The following is a 24,535-nucleotide window of genomic DNA, read 5'->3' as shown; positions in this document are numbered from 1 at the left end:
TTTACAGCAGGGGTATCAAACTCAATTCCTGGAGGGCCGAAGCCCTGCACAGACAAATTTTTCTCTGCATTGTTTACAGCTTGATGACTTGTAGGACCTCATGAAATAAAGTTTGTTGTTAGAAAATTACTCAGAGTGCTATAATTTATTGTATGTGAAGAAATTTATTGTATATGAAGATAATATTCATTCCCTCAACTCAATACAAAACAGTGATAAATGATAAAAAAAACAATAAATGTCTGAAAATATTGAAGTAACTGAACAATATCTATTTACAAATACAGTTAATATAAATAGAACAAAACTATTGCATTAAATCAAAATCTAGTATGTTTAATATTTAAAATAATAATGTAGTAATCATAGCGTAATATTTTATAGTAGAAAAATAGTTTGTTACAATTTATAAGCAGCTGGATCAGGTTAGTCGATCTTTCAAACAGCATTTGGCACTGTGAAGGTCTGGAAGTGCAGGTCTAGCCGTCTGAGCATGCAGGTCTGAGCATGCAGTTGGGTCTCCGGGCCTGCAGCTTCATAACGACAGCAGTATTAGTTCAAAGACGTTAAAAGCAAATAAAATAGATTATAACTATCGTTACAAAGCTGTTCAAATGTGACTGTTTACATGCATCAACTGCCGCTTGGACGTTCTTAGTATTCTCCTTGCGCATACACGCAAAGCATGATGGGTTACTTTGCGTTCTAAGAAAAAGGTCTATATAATAAAGGTGATAAACACCAATATTTATATATATTAAACAAAAAATTACCGAAAGAACTACAAATTTGGGGGCTTTTTGGGTTTTCAAAGTAACTTGAAAGCAAAAAAATTAGTAATCCGATTACTTTACGTTCAGTAGCTAGTAGTGCAACAGTTTTACTAGTAATTAGTAATAATTTGTAATATGTTAGGCTACTTTTTAAGTAACTTACCCAACACTGCTGATCAGCCACTAAAAAGGTGATGCTTATTAAATTTAGTTTGCTACTCGTGATAGAAAAGGTCGCTAATGTTTAAAATGCCCCTGTTTGACACTCATGCAAAACCTCAGCAGCCATTTCATGCTTCTCCCATATTTTTACACCATCGCATATCCTGAGATGACGCTTTCTCACTAGCTGAGTGTTGTGAGGAAGCTTTGCCACAGATTGTCAAGAGAGAGTTTTTGGAGGGGGGAGGGGGTGGTGTAGTGCGCTTTCACTGCCATGTGTAAATTGAGGGAATCTCACTTGTAGATGAGAGTCCCCGGGGTCCATCGCTAAAATCAGCTCATACAGTTATCCCGAGTAGTCAAGTCTCTGCCTGTATGGTGTTAAGGGAGTTAACAAAACATGCACCCATCTGCGAATTAGTAATCTAGATATAGAAATATTCCTATGAGTGTCATTCTGTTTTATATCCATGCTATCTGAAACCCCTTACTAACCTAATCATTACATTTTTGAGGGTTTTGCTCAACACTAAACACCGTGAGCGTTTTGCACGCTGCTTATGTGCCCTGTGCGCCTCGCGTTTTAACTGCCTGCTGCACCTCTCGTTCTTGTTTGCAATCGTCCTGGGACCAGCTGAATAAAGAATAGTTTCCCAAGTCGTACAAGTCCATAATGTGTATCAGTTAGTTGTAATACTACAAATCCTTGAAATGTTTAAAATAAAAACTAAAATTCAAATTTGCTTTAGCCTGGTGTTTTTTTTATTCAAAACTGTGGAAGAATACCGGAAGAAGCCGGAGCACCCGGAGGAAACCCACAACAACACGGGGAGAACATGTAAACTTCACACAGAAATGCCAACTGGTTTAACCGGGACTCAATACAGCGACCTTCTTGTTGTGAGGCCACCAAAAATGATTATGTCACTGGTAATAAAGTTAGTAATAATAGTATTACTTAAAACTACAGTTTACTATCTAGTAATTAAGTGATACTGCTAGAAACGATTACATTCGTGTATAAATTGTGGTTGTGAACATCCTTCATGCCAGAATATGCCTATAGATACAGTAGTACACTGAAGCTTTTATTTGAAAAGAGCAAAGGAAATCGAGTTTTCCATGATGTGACCCCTTTATATCTATATCACATGCAGTCTGCTTCCATTCATCTCTGTTCAAGTGAATTACCTCAGGCCAGATATTTCTCAAAGCAGGTCAGCAGCGATGTCTTCCTTATATTCCCTGAGTTAGTGGCTGTACTTAGCAATCTTCACACCTAGTAACCCACCTGACCTGACATTATTACTCCTCAACAGCACCTAGACGGCATTTTAAAGGATGGTTCACACACTTTATAAACACTTGTTGCTCTAAATTGTAATTTAGCTTCATCTACCTATCATATTTGTTCAAAACAACAATTATCTGCCCAATATTTGTTTGTGCTTTATTTTCAGCTTTCATTTGAACTTATTTTTATATATTTTTTTTTTTAGTTACATGCTAAATTCTACTGAAATCAGTTGTGACAGCTCATGATTTGCTAAACTTAATTTTGGCTTGTATGAACAATTGTAATGGGCGGCACTGTGGCTCAGTGGTTAGCACTGTCGCCTCACAGAAAGAAGGTCACAGCTGGGTTAATTAGCATTTCTGTGTGGACTTTGAATGTTCTTCAAGTGTTGGCGTGGGTTTCCCTCACAGTCCAAAGACTTCCGCTATAGGTGAATAGAATAAATCAAATTGTGTGTGTGTGTGTGTGTGTGTGCGTGCGTGCGTGCGTGCGTGCGTGCGTGCGTGCGTGCGTGCGTGCGTGCGTGCGTGCGTGCGTGTGTGTGTGTGTGTGTGGCTATGAATGAGTTTGTATGTGAGTTTCTCAGTACTAGGTTGCGGTTGAAAGATCATCTGCTGTGTAAAACATATGCCGGAATAGTTGTTGGTTCATTCCGAAATAGAGATTAAGCTGAAGCAAAACTGAATGAATTAATGAATAATTCTACTCTATGAACAGTTCACAACAGTGTGATTACATAAATTACTGTATATATTTTAGTAGAAAGTATGGTTATGATACATTTTTACTTGGGTTGCACTAATTTGGAATTTTTAACCGATAGAGGAATTACCACACATGACGTCACACGGGTTCTCGGTTGCAAAAAAAGACCAGTTGCAATAGAAAACATGTTGTGTTGTGTGGTAAAATGCCAAATTCGACCAACTCCAAAAATAGAAAACTTAAATTTTACTGTACACCCAACACAATCTCACGGCAATTCGTAACTTTTTCATTTAGTGGCTAATTCGTATGAATTCGTACAATCTAATTAGTACAATTTAGTACGATTTGCTTATTCCCCAATGACGGTTGGGGTTAGGGGTGGGGTCAGGTGCCACGCCTCCTTTTTAAAATCGTACGACTGAACTCGTACGAATTCGTACGAATTAGCCACTAAACTGGCAAAACGTAAAATACTTACGTTTTCTTGTGAGATCAGGCTGGTACACCACACTGCTTTAATGGCAACTGCAGATGTCTTTGGCTGAAAGGGAGCTATATGGAGTGACAACCTAATTAAAAATGCTGGACTCTGCATTTCTCATTTCATAGTAGGAAAGTTCATGCTATGCTGAATCATAAACATTACTCGTTTTTGATTGCAGCAATGATTTCAGCAAAAACAGTTAAATATGGTGAATTAAACTGCGGACACTGAATGATACGTAAAAGTGTAAGTTCACATACCCTGCCGTCCAGGTGTAGTTCGCTTTCAGAATGCAGTTGTTTTGCTTGTTGATGATTACGCAGGCCTTGTATACAGTTGCTCTGTCTTCTTTCCTTGTCTTTGGCTAGGCAGAACCTCAGTTTTTAGCACTACAAAATTTTGAATCTGGTAATCATGGAACATTTCTTGCACATGACCACACAGAACAAAATTTTTGGCATCCAAAGACTTGTAGGCCTTTAACTTCTCTCTTGTGCAATCACTTGGAGTTTCAATGAGATTAATTCAGTTGTAGGGGATCAACCTACGCAATAAGATCGATCAGGGATTTATTAGCTCATTTCAATGAACCGGATCTTGAAGATTCGAATCATTGATTTGACTCAATTAAGTCAGATTGAATCAAATTTTTATCTACCATTTGTCCCACAAATAGAAGACATCTGAAAACCTGTGAATGAAATGGCCTACAGCAACTCGAGAGCTGTGACACAACCAAGCCATTTGGGTAAAAAAAGTAGTGTCTCACAAACAGTACTTTGGGTTAGGTTATTTGAAGGCTGGCGGTTTAACGGGGATGCTGAGGAACTGTACTTTTCACTGCCTTCAATAAAGTCTTCTCCTTGTAAGAACGTTGGTCAGCTCACTTATTTTATGTATTAGAGTAATCTAATACATTGACGAGCCACCCAAGAACTGTAAAGCCAAATACAGCTAAATGTAACAATTTGGCGAGCCAGTCAGGAGCAGTCAAGCCAAATACAGCAAAATCGAATAATTTGGCGAGCCAGCCAGGAGTGATTAAGCCAAATACAGCAAAATCTAACAACAGAAAATAAAACTGTTACTTTGGCTCAGTACTGATAGCAACATAGCTGGCAAGCAACAGTTGCAGGTTTATGTTTGTATAGTAATTCAAAACAGCTCCAAACATGGTTTAACCCATCCGAATCAAGATCCAGAACTATGCTTCTTACAAAATGCCTTACATTCCACCATAAAATCAGTATGGTCAAATTGAAGGTGTCAAAAATAGTGTTAATGATGAAGGGATACTAATGAAGTGGACTATAAGCTTGCATTAACAATCCAAGCTGCTGTTGTGTGCAGCTAAACACTGTTAATTCTCTTTAAATGATAGTATTTCACACATTTAAATATCACTACACACTGCCATTACAGAGGATAAATCAGACATCAGCAGTCCAGCTCTGGTCAGGACAACATTTTTAGTTAAATGTTTTAATATGGAACTGATTGTATCTACAGGTGTGACGATGAAGCTCATGGACGAGGTTGCAGGGATTGTTGCTGCCCGTCATTGCAAGACCAACATTGTGACGGCATCTGTGGACGCCATTAACTTTCATCGCAAGATCAAGAAAGGTAATTAAAACACTTCCTCCAAGGCTTTCCACTCTTGTTTTTGATATAAGCATTGACTTTTTAGCAGCGTCTTACCCTGGAACCCCTAACTATCCAACCCTAGAAACATATGTAAACAATTCCACTTACATAGTCTCTCCACTACTGGTTTTTAAAGTTGCCTCAATGCCTCTCCAACATTTTATTTTATTTGACCAAACTATGTTTTAAGTCAGTGGTTCTCAAACTATTTTTACCAAGTACCACCTCAGAAAAAAAATTGTCACTCCATGTACCACCATAATCACCGGTATTAAAACAAAGTAGCATATCAGTCGGTTCTTGTCACGTGACTCGCCGTGCAGCATTCTGAAAAGACGTTTTCAACTCGGCACGCCTGGAATATACATGCACATTGTGCTGCAGTACTCATCTTGCTAATCAGTTGGTTAAATTTTGGCACTCAAGTGACTGAGATGTAACAAGAGAAATTGGTCATATTTCAAAATAAAAGTTTTTTTTCCAATAAATGATCGTTCAGACTCAGATTATAAATAAAACGGAAATAATTAATGATTTTCTATGCGACCTGGTACCAATTGACCTATAAACCGGTGACGGTCTGTGTCCCGAGGGTTTGAGACAACTGCTCAAGCAAGTATCTACTCTCCAAGCACCACGCACCTCTTTCTCTAGTTCTGCGCCAATTGAATTGATTTTTTAGCAGCTGATTATGCGATGCACGAAAGTAAACATTTTATGCACAGCAGTTTGATTGTAGGCTTACAGCCAATGCTGATCACATTGGTGCTATTGTGCAAATTAAATTCATTACTCAGTGATTCCTCCACGTACCACTAGACGTTAGCCCGCGTACCACTAGTGGTACACGTACCACAGTTTGAGAACCACTGTTTTAAATGATTATACAACACAAACATCCATTAGCTAACTCCTGCTTATAGCCCAGTAAACAATCTTAGCACCCTTACAAGTGAAACAGTCAGCCACATGGCCATACTCTTTACAGTAATCCTACCACTTCTGAATGGAAATTTGCATTTGCCTTTTGCCATTTCCTCTCACCACAAGAGTGCCAGTCTGTGCCTGTAGAGCTGGCAAAGTGTTTGTGATGGACACTGTCCAACCCAAGGCTTCTAACAACCTTCAACACCAGAGAAGGAAACAGTAAGATAGCTGCACAAGTAGATTCCTGATACCCAGAAACTGAGCCAGAACTAAGACCATAAGGAATTGACTGACATCATCCTCTCCTTGGCCCACATCCTCATGAGCCTGAGCCAGAAGGCAAAAAGACTAATGCTGTGAGCCACATAACTCCAAGAGGAACTGACCGCTCTCAAATAGACCAGCAAGAAAGGCCAATGAACAGACAGCAAGGGCCAGATTTGCTAAAACAGGGACAAGAGATATTAAGAGAGAAGAAAATAGATATTCATGATGTCAAAGTTAACCCACTTCATTAAAAATAGTTGTTTAATAAAAGCAGCTAGTAAAAAAAAGCAGTGATTTCAGTGGTAGAAAACTGTAAAATGCGTCAGTAAACATCCATAACCTGGATTACAGTAAGTTTCCTTTATATATCATCACCTTAGAATTATAAGGTTCTATCTGCGTTCTCAATGATTTTGAGATATTGAGCTGTAAAGTTGTTGCATTCCATAGCAAACAGTATGTGTGTAACATTTTTTTTTTTTTAATAAAAAGTCTTAAAATGTGAACAACTCAAAAAAACATCCCATAATGTAAATAAGTTGTCATTTAATAAGATTATGTCAATAACTCAATTTTGACAAAAATGTCAGATAGAACCTTATAATTCTAAGGTGACGATATGGGAAATAACCGCAATTCACTTTCCCAGAATATCATGCATGACACTTTACTTTTTTGTGCTTTTTTTGTTGTTGTTGTTGAAATTGTAATGGTTCCATTTAGTTTTTCTCTTGAGTTATAAACAGAGATGTATTAAGTACTAGAGACCCAGACTTAAGTAAAAGTACAAGTACTTTATCAAAAAAGTGACTTTAGTAGAAGTTGAAGTGCTCTTTAAGCACCATACTTAAGTGAAAGTTCTAAAGTATTCAACATTTTTTGTACTTAAGTAGTTTATTTCAAAATTTACTACTCAAATACTGAAAGTAAAAGTACAAGTATTGTGTAATGTAGCTATTAAAGAAAGCAGTCGAAAGACATATTGTTTTATTTTAAATATCTTTTTTGGGGCACTTGATTAAGCAGAACGAAAAGAAACATGGCTTACAATACTGTCTTCTCTCGCGCTTGAACCACAGATCTGACAGATTAAAACAGCTTTAACACACACCTTCCACTCAAAACGCTATTGAAACCCATTTTCAGATCGCAAATTACCAGTTGTGAATGCTGTAAATGGAAGTTCTAAACATTCTACCGGAAGACGCTGGTCGCTATGGTCCCTCCATGCAGCAGTTACGAAAAAAAGTCTATAATTGTAACAAGCAGGGGTGTGAATCTACACTGGTCTCACGGTTTGGTTCGGTTACATATATCTTGCCATCGATTCGGTTCAATTCGATATCTCGGTGCATTGACGATGCTTTCCATACATAATTAGATTTTTTTCTTCACAACACAAGAACTTTTTTAAATAAAATCTATAAATATATTTATATTTATTTATTATTATAAGACAATTTTGTTCTTTAATACAGCAGTAAGATATATGAACTGAACTCTTAATTTGACCTGCTCAAAGAAAACACTCTTTCTAAAATGAACCAAACAAAACTCCAATACATGCACAGAAGACAGCATGAGCATTTATAGCCAATAAACTCATGTAAATATTATCCCCCTTGATTTTTGAGCGCTGACAGGCGAGGTCTTACACCCCTATGACTGGTCATTGTCTTCACCTGCTCAACAGAACAGGGCTGCGTTTGGCTTTCGAAATGAAATCGCTGTTCACATCACAGGTAATACATAATAGACACAGTGGAGAAAACTCGCACCTCAGGCACGCTCATGTCTGGATCCACAAGTATTGCTTTAACATCCAAAAGGAGAGAAAAAGTTATCTCACAAACGCCAGCGGGTCAAATGTCCATAGGGAAGAGAGGTAAAGATGGAGTTTTACAGCATTTCTCTGTAGTAGTGAAATAGCGGTTCGTGTGCTGTGCCCCCTTCATTGTAGTAAGAGTGTTATTTACTAGAGGTGTGTACCTACAGTATACTGGTCTCACGGTTCGGTTCGGTTACGATTATCATGCCTTCGATTCGGTTCAATTCGATATTTCGGTGCATCACGGTGCATTGACGATGCTTTCCATATACAGTGTTATATTGTAGAGGAGAGGCTATAACAAGCTGTCTGTATAAACACACAGAGACACAGCACCACACTGTCTCATTCAAACACAAACATAGACAGCACCAAAGAAACAAACACACACACACACACGCACACACACTTAAGCTCTCGCAACAGGGAGAGCTCGCGAAGAGCGGAGCAGAAAAACAAAAAACGAAAAAAATAAGCACTTTTCCGACGGTCCCTTGCTGAGAGCTTCTCTCAGCCCGAGCTATCCTGGCTAAACACATATTGCGAGGGCTTAAACGGAGCAGTGCTCGTAGTGTGGAGTGTGGCGCCCTCCTGGATATACAGCGCCCTTAGCATTTGCCTATGGTGCCTATGCCACGGACCGGCCCTGAGTTGGCTGAGTGTTGTAAATACTCGCGCTCACCTCCCTCGCGACAGAGCGCATAGGAGATAAATGACGTCAGTACATAATAACCGGTTATGATTATTACTGAACCGATACCGAATTGTCCGCGTCTGCATCACGTTGCACCAAAGAATCAATTAATTTTGACACCCCTATTATTTACTCACCCTCGCCTCCTTCACCATAGTATTGCGGCATCGCGCATAGGAGATAAATGATGTCAGTGCGTAATAACCGGTTATGATCTATTACTGAACCGATATCGATAATTTTGACACCCCTAGAAACGAGTAACGATGCAGCACGTAAAAAGTCTGCCGGAGTAAAAGTATTAACTCATCAAAAATATGTACTGAAATAAAAGTGGAAGTAGGAGAAAAAACAATACTCCAGTAGAGTACAGATACAGCCTTTTAGTACTTAAGTACAGTAGTGAAGTAGTACTACTTCATTACTATACATCTCTGGATATATCCATACCTATTTAGCAACTAATGTTGATAAATAATGTTCATTGCTTTAATTTTATGTGTGTTACCATGATGGTGTATCATAGCTAGGGCCAGACGGAATCTGCGGACGTTTTTTGCTATTTCTGCGGAGAATTTTGGTAAAAATCTGCGGATTTCTGCAAAATTATTTTGGGAATATCCAGCGGAGTATCATAACTTACACTTTAATATATTAAATGAAAAATAATAAATTACTGAATAAAAACTGAATAAATTCTGATGTACACATTTACTCAAGTAAATAAACAGAATTTATAATGGGCTAAAAAACTGCAGAAATCTGCGGAATTCTGCGGAAAATCTGCGGAATTTTGCGCGCAGATTCTGTGTGGGCCTAATTATAGCTTATGGGAAAAGTTGTTTGTGGTTCATCATGTTAGTTTTCTCATCCCCATATGGTTGTGTTTTAGTCTGTATTAAAATGTTATGACGTGTAGAAGTTAGTACTACAACATTTTTATGAAAAAAGGAAACACCTAAATTTACCATAACAATTTTATTTACATTCCTACTGTATTTTAAATGATTGAATTCCCACAACCATAGCTGCCTATTCCTGACTGAATTAATGAATTACACTGTTTCTTAAATATCTACAAACATATTATGGTATTTTTATGTTTTAGAGAGCCAAAACGTACATACAGCATCTTAAAGGATGAACAGAGCCTTAAGGTTTACTGTTCTTTCATAATGAAAACTGTGCAAAGATGAATTATTCATTCTATTTAATTATGCCCATTACTTTCTCAATTCATTCATTACTTGTCTAACTACTCAGGTTTTAATTCCATGAGGCTTCACTAAGAATACCCACTCTTCTCAGATTAGAATACTTTTACAGCATTGTGTGAATTTCTGGCATGTACTAGGTAAAGCTTTCAGACCTTTAAATTATTCAGTTTGTCTGTGTAATTTCGGTAGCAGCTACAGTATGTGGCTAGGGCTTAACTCATCAACACTCATTTCTACATCACTAGCGTCAACAAACAGAATCGCAACAATGACAAACATGTCCGTCATTGGCAGGGCAAACAGAAAGACTCACACTAATTTGGTCAGTCAGCTGTTCAGTCAGACAAAGCAATGATCTAATGCCACCGAGTTATCACATGTTAGGATATGTGATAATTCTATCAGAACGACTTGGCAGCAGCATCAATTTTGATTTGTTAATGGATGAAATTTTATCATCTTTTTTTAAAAATTTAAAACATTTATATACAGTGCATCTGGAAAGTATTCATAGCGCTTCACTTTTTCCAAATTTTTTATGTTACAGTCTTATTCTAAAATAGATTAAATTAATTTATGTCCTCAAAATTCTACACACAATACTTCATAATGACAATGTGAAAAAAGATATTTTTAAATTGTTGCAAATTTATTAATAATAAAAAACCTGAAAAATCACATGTACATCAGTATTCACAGCCTTTGCAGTGAATTTCTAAATTGAGCTCAGGTACATTCTGTTTCCACTGATCATTGAGATGTCTCAGCAGCTTAATTGGAGTTCACCTGTGGTAAATTAATTTGATTGGACATTATTTGAAAAGGCATACACCTGTCTATATGAGGTCCCAGTGTTAAAGTGCATGTCAAAGCACAAACCAATCATGAAGACAAAGGAATTGTCTGTAGACCTCCAGGACAGGATTGTCTTGAGGCACAAGGCTGGGGAAGGTTACAGAAAATGGAAAGTTCTAAAAGTTTCTAACAGTGGCCTCCAACATCCATAAGTGGAAGATGTTTGGAACCAACGGGACTCTTCCTAGAGCTGGCCGGCTATCTAAGCTGAGTGAAGGGCCTCAGGTCAATAGCCTTATGGTCACTCTGTCTGAGCTCCAGCGTTCTTCTGTGGAGAGAGGAGAACCAGAAGGAAAACCGTCTGTTCAGCAATCCACCAATCAGACCTGTATGGTAGAATGGCCAGACAGAAGCCACTCCCCACCTGTAATTTGCCAAAAGGAATCTGAAGGACTCTTAGACCATAAGAAAGAAAATGCTCTGGTCTGATGAGACTAAAATTGAACTCTTTGGAGTAAATGCCAGGCGTTACATTTGGAGAAAACCAGGCACCGCTTATCACCAGGTTAATACCATCCTGGTGGCAGCATCATGCTGTGGGGATGCTTTTCAGCAGCAGGAACCGGAAGACTAGTCAGGATAGAGGGAAAGATGAATGCAGCAATGTACAGAGACATCCTAAATGAAAACCTGCTTCAGAGTGCTCTTGACCTCAGACTGGGGCGACGGTTCATCTTCCAGCAGGACAATGACCTAAATCACACCGCGTAAATGTCAATGGAGTGGCTTCACAACAACTCAGTGAATGTCCTTGAGTGGCCCAGACAGAACCCAGACCTAAATCCTATCGAACATTTCTGGACAGATCTGAAAATGGCTGTACATCAATCTGATAGAGCTTGAAAGGAACTGCAAAGAGGAATGGGCAAAAAATCCCAAAGACAGGTGTGCCAAGCTTGTGGCATCATATTTAAAAAGACTTGAGGCTGTAATTGCTACCAAAGGTGCGTCAACAAAGTATTGAGCAAAGGCTGTGAATACAGATTTACATGGGATTTTTCAGGTTTTTTATTTGTAATAAATTTGCAACAATTAAAAAAAAATATTCTTTCACATTGTCATTATGGGGTATTGTGTGTAGAATTTAGAGCACAGGTGTCAAACCCAGTTCCAAAAGGGCCACAGCTCTGCAAAGTTTAGTTCCAACACTAATTTAACACACCTGATCCAACTAGTTGAGTCCTTCAGGCTTGTTTGAAACCTACAGGTAAGTGTGTTGGAGCAGGGTTGGAACTAAACTGTGCAGGGCTTCGGCCCTCCATGAATTGAGTTTGACACCCCTGATTTAGAGGAAATATATCAATTTAATCCATTTTGGAATAAGACTGTAACATAAAAAAATGTGGAAAAAGCGAAGCGCTTTGAATACTTTCCGGATGCACTGTAGTTAGCAAAAAACTTGTATACACCTTTTTAAAGTTCTCTGTGTACGCTTTTGTTAGGGGATGGCCATGTTGTTGGCTGTCTCTGGTGATGTACAATGTTGATACTTTCCAGATGTTCTGTTTGCTGTACTTCAAACATTAACATCCCTTCCTGGAATTAGTGAACTCAAGTTAGTGCAGTCCTTATTGGTTTAATGGCTGTAATGGTTTGGTCAGCTTCGTGGCATGCTTTTAACATGTCTAACACTGTTTCCAGCACCCTTATATAAACATCCTAAGTGAGGCTATTCATAGCTTACTCAGCCGAGACGATCAAGAGTATGCATTTTGAATTCATATTAGGGATGCACAATATATCGATATCACAATGTGCGAATCTGCAATAGTCACATCTCAGGATCTGCAACGTCATGTTGATATTAATATAACATGACCTAATTCAATAGAGGAGAGCGGGGATGAACGTAACATGGGCGAAAGTAACAAAGCATTTTTCTTGAAGCCCTGACAACATTTACTTTCCAGGCTATAACAGCACATTCAGCATGCAGCCCTTGATGGAGCTGCCAAATATCTGCTGATTTCAGGACCGTGTCCCACAGTTTTTAAGTGCAAAAAGTAAACTATTGTAGTGTTTTGTTTTGTTTTTGTCTTGTGTTTGTTTTTATTACAAGTTGTGTTTTTCTTTTTATACGTCACACTAATAATCAATGTACAGGTTATTGGTAACACTTAACAATAAGGTTCATTAGTTAATGCATTTACCAACATGAACTAATCATGTACAACACGTTTACAGCATTTATTAATCATAATGAAACATTTACTAATGCATTATTAACATCCAAACTCATGCTTGTTAACATTAGTTAATGCATCGTTAATGCATTATTAATTAACATTAGTTAATGCATCGTGAGTTACCATGAAGTCACAATGAACAACTGTATTTTCATTAAATAACATTTACTAACATGAACAAATACGGTAGTAAATGTATCGTTCATTGTTTGTTCATGTTAGTAAATGCATTAAGTAACATTAACTAATGAACCTTATTGTAAAGTGTGACCTGGGGTCTGTTCGTCGTAGCTCTCTTAGATGATCTAAGATGATTTGGCAGATCCTGGTGTCACGTTTGCGTGATCAAAACAATATCAAAACGGGAACAAAAGATTGTGGATTCAAGTGCAGATTTAATAGATGTTAAGTGCAGAAAACAGTGACAAAAAATACAAAATCTCAAAAATAAAAAGTAACAAATCAACAACAAAACAAGACGGATAAACACGAACTAGACTTTGGCAAACTACAAGGCAAGATCAGGAACAAACTTACTAGGAGCAGGAAGACAAGGAAGACAAACGACGCGATGACAAACTGAGGTGAAATGGTAGAATATATAGTCCAGATAATCAACAGTAACACAGAACAGATGAGATGACGGGTCAGTGTAAGTGTTCCGGTGTATGCGCGTGGGATGTGTGAAAATGTAGTTCTTTCCTGGGGCACTGTAGCGCCTACAAAGTCCTAGAGCACTACAGCGCCCTCAGGTGGTCACAGACGGATGTGACACCTGGATCTTTTAATCTTGATAACCGATCTTTGGCTAATTTGGTTCTTTAAACAAGTTCGTGAATCGAATTAAAATGTCTGGGTGAACTGATCTGAGATCGCTGCGTGTGTTGAGGACTGATCTATTGATCCTCGAAATCATGATCAGCAATGCAACGATTGGCTGACAAAACAGCAGCGTAATGACATCATCTGATTAATATTCAATTTTCCATGTGAGCAAAATTACATCAAATTCATTGGAAACGGTTTGTAAAATATTATACGCAATAACTTTACACCTTTTGGTCTGCATGATTGGCCCTTTCATGCGTCAAGAGCAGTTTATTCAGTTTTACAGTTAGATTGGATTGTCTTTATTATAGCAACCATAGTAGTATTATAGTAGCCGTTTTTTTAATTGGTGTAAAGAATAACTGGATGTTTACAAAGACATTTTGATATTGGTAATGGTGTCTGCAACTTTTATGAAGCATCAAATCACTGTTATATTAACTGTCAAAACATGTTTATGACTGCATAAATGTATTATTGCTTTTAAAAAGTCACATATTGTGCATTTTTATTATCATACACAAATTATACTAAAGCAATCTAAAAAGTTCATATCAATAAGTTGTAAAAATACTTGTAAACATGACTGGGGTCCATCTTTTTGATGGTTTCTCTTTTATTTAAAACTTCAGCATTCGTCCCAGAAGTAAACCATAATACTGAACTATATGAGAAATTTTGTCACTAGCATCCGGTGGCAGAGGCGCTACCTACAGCTATGGACTACACAAAGGTCTGTGCGATGATCATGGGCCATTATGTAAAAATAACTGATACACATTTCACTTCGAGAGGTACGTTTGAGTGTGCTGCAGCTTGTGAGACCTTCTTAAAAACAAAAGACTACCGGTGTTGTACTGAATCTGACTCACCGGTTGGCACTCTGCTTTGCGTGTATCCGCGTCACGCAGCTGAATGCAGAGCTTGCAGGTAAACTCACAGCGGTTTATCATAAGCATTTTAATGATCATTTTATAAAAAGGAACACACAAACATTGTCTGACTAACAAGCAGTAGCTAAATGGGGACTGAATAAAGGATTCAAAGGCTTTATTTTCATAAACAGAATGGATGCGAGTGCGTCATCTGCGTCAAAATGTTCTGATTGGTCCACAGTAGATGAATAATGTCTGACATCTGTGCATTCTGAACTTGTATATGCTAATACTGGTAAATTTCCTTGCGCGTTAAAAAATGAAATTGCTGGTAATGTTACGACTGTTACGGAACCTTGGGGAAAGGAATTTACAAGTATTTTTTAAAAGGGCCTGTTCACAAATGATCTTTTTCCGTAAATTTATCAGTAATTTTCCAGAAAAGTCTGTATGTGTGGAAGGGGCTATTGAGATTGAAAACCAGTCTGTAATAATGAATAAATGCTTCTACGTCAAGAAGCCAAAGTACCAAGACAAAATACCATTTTTACACCAAGCTCACTTCATAACTTGTGTATAGTATTTTAAATTAAGCTTTCTGTGAGGTGATTTCATAGTATTGTGACTATTATGGGGAGTTCAGACGTTAAACATTTTGAGTTTGTTTGCTTTATTCACGTGTCAAATTCACTTTACAATAGATGTGGATTCGCCTCTTGGGAGGGATGTTTGTCTACTTAGTGACTCCAGTTTCATTGGTTATGGCTGACATGAATTTTATTGAGAGAGTACCTGTGCTTTAGGAAGGCTGAAAAACAGCGTAGATTCGTTCTGCGCCATGTCTGGCAGTGCTTTCCACACATTTGAAATATACTTGCGTTGGTAGTCGGATTGAAACACATCTTTTACCCACAGCAAATAAATGGTTAACTACATGCGACAAACAAAATACAATGTAATTTTTAAATATATTTTTATTTATTGTGACACTGTTATACACCTTTTCTTTTCAATGGGTTAAAGTTATTAAAAAGGCTGTTTAAATAATGTAAATCCACTATTTTTCTCATGCTATTTAGAAGATGTGCACCCACTGAGTGGTAAAGGCTGCTCTCTCTCTCTCTCTCTCTCTCTCTCTCTCTCTCTCTCTCTAAATATTCAGCGAATCAGAAATAAATAACAGAAAAAAAGAATAAAAATAGACATTATTGCCAAAATTTATAATAATTACTGAAATAAAAAGTGTAGATTATTTAAATGAGACAAATTAACTGTCATGTCATTTTTCATTTGTTTATCTGGGGCTGGGTTGCGGAGGCAGCAGTTTTAGAAGAGAACCCCTGATTTCCCTCTCCCCAGTCACTTCCTCCAGCTCCTCCGGGGGCATCCCGAGGCTTTCCCAGGCCAGCCAAAAGACATAGTCCCTCCAGCGTGTTCTGGGCCTTCCCCGAGGCCTTCTCCCGGTGGGACATGCCTAGAACACCTCCCTAGGTAGGCGTCCTGCAGGCATCTGAAACAGACGTCCGAGCCACCTCAGCTGACTTCTCTCGATGTGGAGGAGCAGCGGCTCCACACCGAGCTTCTCCCGGGTGACAGAGCTCCTTACCCTGTCTATAAGGGTACGCCCTGCCACCCTGCGAAGGAAACTCATTTTTGCCGCTTGTATCCGAGATCTTGTGCTTTCGGTCATGACCATAGGTGAGAGTAGGAACGTAGATTGACCGGTAAATCGAGAGCTTTGACTTTCGGCTCAGCTCCTTCACCACAATGGACTGGTACATCGACCGCATTACTGCTGCCACTGCACTGATCCGCCTGTCAATCTCACGTTCCATCCTTCCCTCACTCGTAAACAAATCCCCGAGATACTTAAACTCTTCCACCTGGGGTACGACTTTCCTCCAACCTAGAGATGGCAAACCACCTTTTTCTGCTGGAGATTCATCAACAACTATGGAGATTTACTGGGTTACTTCTTTGTGGGTATTTGGAGTTTTTCGCATGACAGCGCCTCCAGGCCTATGGAGAAAATATATAACTGTTCACACAACACTGCTTCTCTGACGAGATGCGCATGACAATCGACCAGGTGAATTGAATCGATAGACAATAAAAGAACAAAATAATATATCTGTCCTCAGGCTACGTTTCCATGGAAATCAAGACCAGACATTTACATCAAAGAGGGCAGGAAATGGACCTAACAATTTCCAACCATCCTTTCTTGCTCAGAATAGCTCTAAATGGCAAATTGCCATGAATGCTTTTTAAATGAGCGAGATCCACTTTTCTACACTGTAACTAGCAATTCAGTGTTTTAAGGTCTTATTAAACCATTCTGTATCTACCTCAGGGCTCCATTAAATTCATAAAAGTACATTTAAGTATTATCTTTTTCCCCCAGAATCCATTAAACATATAGGGGATAATGAGGTTTGTCCATTCCTGAGTTTAACAGCGCCAGGTGTCAAAGCCACATCACTGACAGGGCCAGCAAAATCAAAAAAATAAATAAATAAAGGGAGCAAGTGATATTCTTTGATCTTACCTTGATGGATAAGATCAAAGTCATCTGATAGAAAGCTGGAGGGGGCTGGAGTGACACATGGTCACCCTCCCCCCGCGTATACAAAGCTGGAACCTTCTAATTCACGCAGCCTTATTAATTCTCTCATTCTCCGTGGCATTTGCATTCTGTTTACTATGAGCTTCGCACCAAGCTTTTTAATCAAAGTTTATCCTGTAAATCCTTTAGTTTTTTACAAAGAAGCAGAATACCGCTCTGCAAGCATTATCTGAAGATCTGTGTTGTTTGGCTTATTAGAAATGTCAATACAGCTTTAAATCAAATACATATATGTGATCTACTATGGTTTGCTAATGCTAGGTAAAACTACAACCAAATTGGAGCCCAAAATGATCTTTAGCCTTGTAAAGTGAAGCTTGACATACATTTGTTTGTGCATTTGTACTAGAGAGAGTGGGAGAAGGCATGTTTTGCATGATTAAATGCAATTTCATGGGGCAAATATGGTGGTGTTAACCCTCCTATGAGCTTTTTTGTAGTTATAAGAGCTTTTTTGTTATACTGAACAAAATTGCATATACTAGTATTCAGTTTAAAGTGTAATTTAAAGGTGCTGTATGTAAGTTTTTGACTCTTCTAAAGGATAAAAATACCATAATATGTTTGCAGATATTTGAGAAACATGCCAAGTGAACATTCTTGTTTATCTGAAAAACAATGCTGAAGTTAGATATTCTGATTTGAAAATGTGCATTACACGCCGGAACAACTGTCTTTGTTTTAGTCCCATCCAAAACCAGTTTAGCCAATTATATTTCTGCACCCCGGGTCGCCTTGATGGGAAAACAGCGTATTTCATTCATTTAGTCTGGAAGACTCTCAAAGCATGTGTCTGTGACCGAATGCGATCTCCGGTGGACAGCAGCAGACTCCAAAATGAGACGCAGATTCTGAGTTCCACATGGGGTGCTTATTAATCAGCAAATAATATAAGACGTTAATAACTGTGATAGTTGGATTTAGGTTTGGAAAAGGTGTAGACGTTAATAACTGTGATTATTGGGTTAAGGTTTGGGAAAGGTGTAGACGCTAATAACTGTGATTATTGGGTTAAGGTTTGGGGAAGGTGTAGATGTTAATAACTGTGATTATTAGGTTTAGGTTTAGGGAAGGTGTAGAAGTTAATAACTGTGATTATTGGGTTAAGGTTTATGGAAAGTGTAGACGTTAATAACTGAGATTATTGGGTTTAGATTTGGGGAAGGTGTAGACGTTTATAACTGTGATTATTGGGTTTTGATTTGGGATAGGTGTATATGTTAATAACTGTGATTATTAGGTTTAGGGAAGGTATAGACGTTAATAACTGTGATTATTAGGTTTAGGTTTATGAAAAGTGTAGATGTTAATAACTGTGATTATTGGGTTTAGGTTTGGGGAAGGTGTAGATGTTTATAACTGTGATTATTGGGTTAAGGGTTGGGGAAGACGTTAATAACTGTGATTGTTGGGTTAAAGTTTGGGAAAGGTGTAGTCGTTTATAACTGTGATTATTGGGTTAGGGGTTAGGGAAGGTGTAGTTGTTTAAAACTGTGATGGTTGGGTTAAGGTTTGGGGAAGGTGTAGTCGTTTATAACTGATTATTGGGTTAGGGGTTAGGGAAGGTGTAGTTGTTTATAACTGTGATGGCTGGGTTAAGGTTTAGGGAAGGTGTAGTCGTTTATAACTGTGATTATTGGGTTAGGGGTTAGGGAAGGTGTAATTGTTTATAACTGTGATGGTTGGGTTAAGGTTTGGGGAAGGTGTAGTCGTTTATAACTGTGATTATTGGGTTAGAGCATGGGGAAGCTGTAGACGTTAATAACTGATGGTTGGGTTAGGGTTTGGGGAAGGTGTAGTTGTTTATAACTGTGATGGTTGGGTTACGGTTTGGGGAGGGTGTAGACGTTAATAACAGTGATGGTTGGGTTAAGGTTTGGGGAAGGTGTAGACGTTAATTACAGTGATGGTTGGGTTAAGGTTTGGGGAAGGTGTTGTCGTTTACAACTGTGATTATTGGGTTTAGGTTTGGGGAAGGTGTAGAAATTAATAACTGTGATGGTTGGGTTAAGGGTTGGGGAAGGTGTAGACATTTAAAACTAATAATTGGGTTTAGGTTTGGGGAAGGTGTAGATGTCAATAACTGTGATGGTTGGGTTAGGGAAAGGTGTAGATGTTAATAACTGTAATGCTTGGTTTTAGGGTTTGGAGAGGTGCAGACATTAAACAATCACGGTTGGGTTAAGAGTTGGGTAAAGTGTAGACGTCATACAATGATGGTTGGGTTTAGGTTTGTGGTAGGTATAGACGTTACTAACTGATGGTTGGGTTTAGGTGTGGTGTAAGTGTAGACGTTAATAGCGATGATGGTTGGGTTTAATAAATGTGATGGTTGGGTTTAGGTTTGGAGTAGGTGTAGACCTTAACTGATGTACAGTGCCATCTTGTCGACAACATATTTTTGACACTTGTTTCCATAACTTTAAGTTTCACCTCTACTAGGCCTACAAGTTACAGCCCTTCATATTATGCCTCTGTCTTGCTGTGTGAAGACAGACCCTACTTATTTTTATTATCAAATACTAAAGTTTATTGGATAAAAGTCTTTCCATCATTGTGCAATTTCTTTTCTTATTGAATAAAAAGTTTAGTCTACCCGGTTATCACATACAAAAAATGTGCATAAAAATAGGTGGATGGAAACATACTTTAGCTAGTGTGATTCTATAGAAACACGATTAGCTCTGTCAAACATTGAAAATGATGTAATCGTATGTGTTCATGAGTGGTAATTCTTGACATTATGTGACTCTTACAGGCTGTGTCATTACTGTTTCCGGGCGAATGACCTTCACCAGTAATAAGTCAATGGAGATTGAAGTTTTTGTGGATGCTGACCCACTGGTGGAAGCTGAGAAAGGGAAATATAGGGCGGTCACAGCCTTTTTCACTTACATTTCCCTGGACAAAGAAAACAAGCCCCTTCCAGTGCCTCCTCTGAAGGTGAGTAATGCACAGCTTATGTACAGTGATGTGGGCATATTGATGAAAATATAATCAACGTCTCTGAGACAAAAGGTGCTGTCTGGAAAGCATTATATTCTTAGTGTTGTGCGTGAGATAGAACTTGGTGACCTACATTTCAAGAAATTTCCCTAACACAAGGCAGCACAAAAGACAATGGATAATTATTTGAAGTTGTGCTCCTGAAGGTGATCCTTTCAGTTTGTTGTATTTTCCATTCATCGCAGAACAGGGCAGATCCAAGCCCACAGAATGAAGAGGGTTACGTTTTATAATTCCTTCCCTCATTGGCCGTCCTTTTTATTCCTTATTTATCAGGGGTCGCCACAGTGAAATGAGCCTCCAACTATTCCAGCATATGTTTTAGGCAGCGTATGCCCTTCCAGCTGCAACCCAGTACTGGGAAACTCCCATACACTCACATTTACATACATTCATTCACTACACTCATTTTAGGTCATACAATTCGCTTATGGCATGTATTTGGACTGTTTGGAAAATTGGAAACAGCCAGGACTCGAGACAGTGACCTTCTTGTTGTAAGGCGACTCACCACTGAGCCACTATGCCGCCACATTTTGGAATGTTGTTTTGTAAATCTGTAAAGTGACTGGTGCTGTAGCTCCATCAGAACGTTACTTTAGAGGAGTTCACACATCTTGTCTTTTGTGAATGTAAGTTTGTTATTTATAATGGAGAAGCTCAAATAGGGAGTCCACATGCCACTCGACTACTTGAAAACATCTCAACTTTTTCCAAGTGCCACAAGCTCATTTTGAGTCATGTGACTAAACCCAACCAATCAACTTCACACTTTGCATGGAGTATACACAATTCAGTACAAATAGTAGACTAATTACCCTAGAGCACCCAAACACTGAAGTGCTTTTGAATTTCTTTTATAAATAATATTTGTAGGTAATTCGGTGGCGCAGTAGGTAGTGCTGTTGCCTCACAGCAAGAAGGTCGCTAGTTCGAGCCTCGGCTGGGTCAGTTGACGCCTTTGTGTGAAGTTTGCATGTTCTCCCCTTGCTTGTGTGGGTTTCCTCCGGGTGCTCCGGTTTCCCCCACAGTCCAAAGACATGTGGTACAGGTGAATTGAGTTGGCTAAATTGTCCGTAGTGTATGAGTGTGTGTGTGAATGTGTGTGTGTGTGTGGATGTTTCCCAGAGAAAGGCTGCAGCTGGAAGGGCATCCGCTGTGTAAAAACGTGCTGGACAAGTTGGCGGTTCATTCCACTGTAGCGACCCCAGATTAATAAAGGGACTAAGCTGAAAAAATATTAATGAATGAATGATACTTTGTATCAGAGCTACAGCAAGGGTTTGTCATTCTCTGAGAGAACGACTTATGGTTTAAACAAGCAGTCCAAAGTTTGCAGTTTGTCACTTCCATCTTAAATGGATCAACGATTTCCTGGATGTCACCTCGTACTTATGTTTCTCATCAAATCTTTTGATTAATTAAAAGATCTTTAGTATCTGACATGTCCTGCCCCAGTTGAAATGCTATTGCTACTGTATATGCGCCTGAGCTCAATCCCACTTATGCCAAGTTCAGACTACATGATTTTCAAAGTAGTCGTGAGACAGATGTTTTAACACTGCATGACTATCTGAAGTATCGTTTCGTCGTTGCTTTGTTTACACTGCAAGATGGATCGGTGACAGGGGGTTTCACACTGCATGACTTCACAATAGGAAGAATCGCAGACAACTTTGTCTCAGTCTGAAAACTACAACTCAGAACCAAACAAGGTCATGTAGTATATCTTTTTAACTTCTACCCCATCTTCCAGCTGGCCTGTAGAAACCCATACTAGTGGATGCTGCTTTCTCATTGGCTGTAGGTGATCTGATTTCAATCAGAACACATTTCGCATGGCATGATTTTGAATCGCCGACAGCTCCAGATAATTAGCAAGCCAAATATCTCAATGGTGCAGCGATTTGCCTGTGTTTTCAGGCATTTGTCTGAGATTTCTCAAAAGCTGTCGGCGAGTCAATGTCTGGGCTAAAATCATGCAACTCGACATTACTGTCCAAGCTGTGATAAAACCAATATGCTATTGACTCATTTGTAAAAGGGGGAACTTACTCTCTGTCCCGTTCTGTCTACATGTTTCAGTAAAGCACTATTTTTAAAATCAGTGCTCGCAGAATTGCAAAATCCTGAAGGGTCTGAGTAATGGCCATATATCATGGGAATAGGGGAATGTCATGGGTTTTCTCATGGGAGCTTTCAGGTCAGTGAAATTCTCTCTCATGATTCTGTATCCCAACAGATGAGCAGCGAATCTGTGGCACTTGATTAAAACACACTTGCTTGGAGCATTCTAATAGCATACGATTAATAAATAAAATAAAAACAATTTATGAAAACGTTGATTATTTAATTGTTTTTTCCCTAACATTTGCTGTGTGAAAGAGGCACAACTGACTTTTCGCAAAGTCCCAGCCCCCTCTTTTCTTTCTCTGACAAGCTTTCAGTATCAGCCGTAGCGCTCCCCTATGAATTTATGTTCTCCCTAGGGAAATAGTGAATAATTTCTGGAAAATGACAAAGCCTACTGCTTTCAGACAGACAGAAGCAGACATAAAGGTCTGTATTATGCATATGAGGGAAAAATTCAGGATGTGAGCGTAATTAAAAATGAAAACAAAATAAAAATTGAAGCTACAGCCTAGTGCTGCACGATACATCGTTTCAGCATCGAAATCGCGATGTGCGCATCCGCGATAGTCACATCGCAGGAGGTGCGATGCAAAGCAAAAAAAAATTTATATATATATATATATATATATATATATATATATATATATATATATATATATATATATATATATATATATATATATTATGGGTGGAGCTGAACCCGAATACGGTATTCGCATAAGCATGAATAGTGTGTTTTTACCAATACTTATTTCGAACAAATACTTGAAAAATTATTTGTATTCGGGAACAAGAAAAACACAATATCAAAAAGCTGCGTTTCCTCATGAGACCACAGTGCATGCCCGCGTGAGTAATTGAGTTGTGGGGCGGGGTAAAAGGTGACTGACGCAGGCTGCTGCTCCTCACAGCAACAGAGAAGGCTTGGCAGAGCGAAAAATACTTTACTGCATTACTATTTTTGTTAAATAATTGTTTGTATCTGAACTGGGTTCCAGAGGCAGTTTATAAACTTGTAGCATATTTAAAGCGGAGTTTAATCGGTATATTATTCCATTACGCTGCATTATTGACGTGTGCAATCTGTTGCTCTCTGTTTACGTAAGTTAGCTCTGTTAGCGCGGTAATTAAGACAATAGACTGTTGACAGAGTAACGTTAACGTTCGGTTATAAAGGTTAAAAAGATGCTTGTGTAGTTGTGTCGAATTGTATGCACTTATAGGAGTTTTATGGTACGTTTAAATTACTGTCATTTGCAGACAGCAAGATATATACTAAGCTAGTTAACCTTAGCATAGCTTCCCGTCACTCATAGATATATACATCTATGCCCATCAGTATCCAGTATCTAGTGAACTCATTATTTGCTAAGCATTAACTCTATATTAATAAGCGTTAGTAAGCAGTTTATAACAGCAGCTATAAATGCTCTATTCTTGACTTACAACCACATATAAAATGGGCTTAATGATTGTACTTTCATACTTTGTTAATGATTTATTTTTCATTACTTGAAGTTTTGCATTATTTACAAACCATTTGTATTTAAGAGTAGTTGGTGGTTTTTAAGATAATTCAGAATGAGTTAATCAATGATTAATAAACTATTGAAATCAACATTTATATATCGTGTTATTCAGGTATATAGTAATGGTTACTATGTATGTTAATAAATGCTTTATTAACTCTACTTCATGCAGTTTTGTGACCTAATCTAAAGTGAGGACTATTTATGCTTTATAAAGCCCTTGTAAATGACAGTTAAAGGCTTGGTATCAAATGAACAATAATCTTTGAAGTCATATCTAAAAAGTAAAATTACTGTAAAGTTTAAGCATTGCCAAAAAACAGGAGTGTCAAAATATAACATAAAATTGGATAAAAGACAACAACAATATAATAATTTAGCAATATAATAAGATGCAATGTTTAAACTGTACAGTAATTTTATTTTTAATTAGTTTGCAAAAATTAATTTTTAATTTCAAGTACAGTTTCATCTGTGTATCTTCAAACGAATA

The 24,535-nt window shown here is 38.2% G+C and overlaps 1 protein-coding gene across 10 annotated transcripts in view; it reads left to right on the top strand.

Annotated features, from left to right (window-relative positions):
- Positions 1-24,535, top strand: part of acot7 (acyl-CoA thioesterase 7) — a 138,593-nt gene that overhangs the window by 82,507 nt on the left and 31,551 nt on the right. For 9 of the 10 annotated variants that reach the window (XR_012383685.1, XR_012383684.1, XR_012383686.1 and 6 more), the window contains 2 exons: positions 4,934-5,050; positions 20,133-20,317. Coding sequence is in view for 7 of the 10 variants with exons in the window: in XM_068222932.2 (XP_068079033.1) it covers positions 4,934-5,050; positions 20,133-20,317 (302 nt within the window). In the remaining 3 variants the exon portion in view is untranslated. Of the gene's footprint in view, positions 1-4,933; positions 5,051-20,132; positions 20,393-24,535 lie in introns of all 10 variants that reach the window. The other variant, XM_073909340.1, reaches the window with a different exon arrangement.

This window comes from Danio rerio, chromosome 8, assembly GCF_049306965.1.
Source record: "Danio rerio strain Tuebingen ecotype United States chromosome 8, GRCz12tu, whole genome shotgun sequence".
Lineage (NCBI taxonomy): Eukaryota > Metazoa > Chordata > Actinopteri > Cypriniformes > Danionidae > Danio > Danio rerio.
This window is presented reverse-complemented; position numbering and strand designations above follow the sequence as displayed.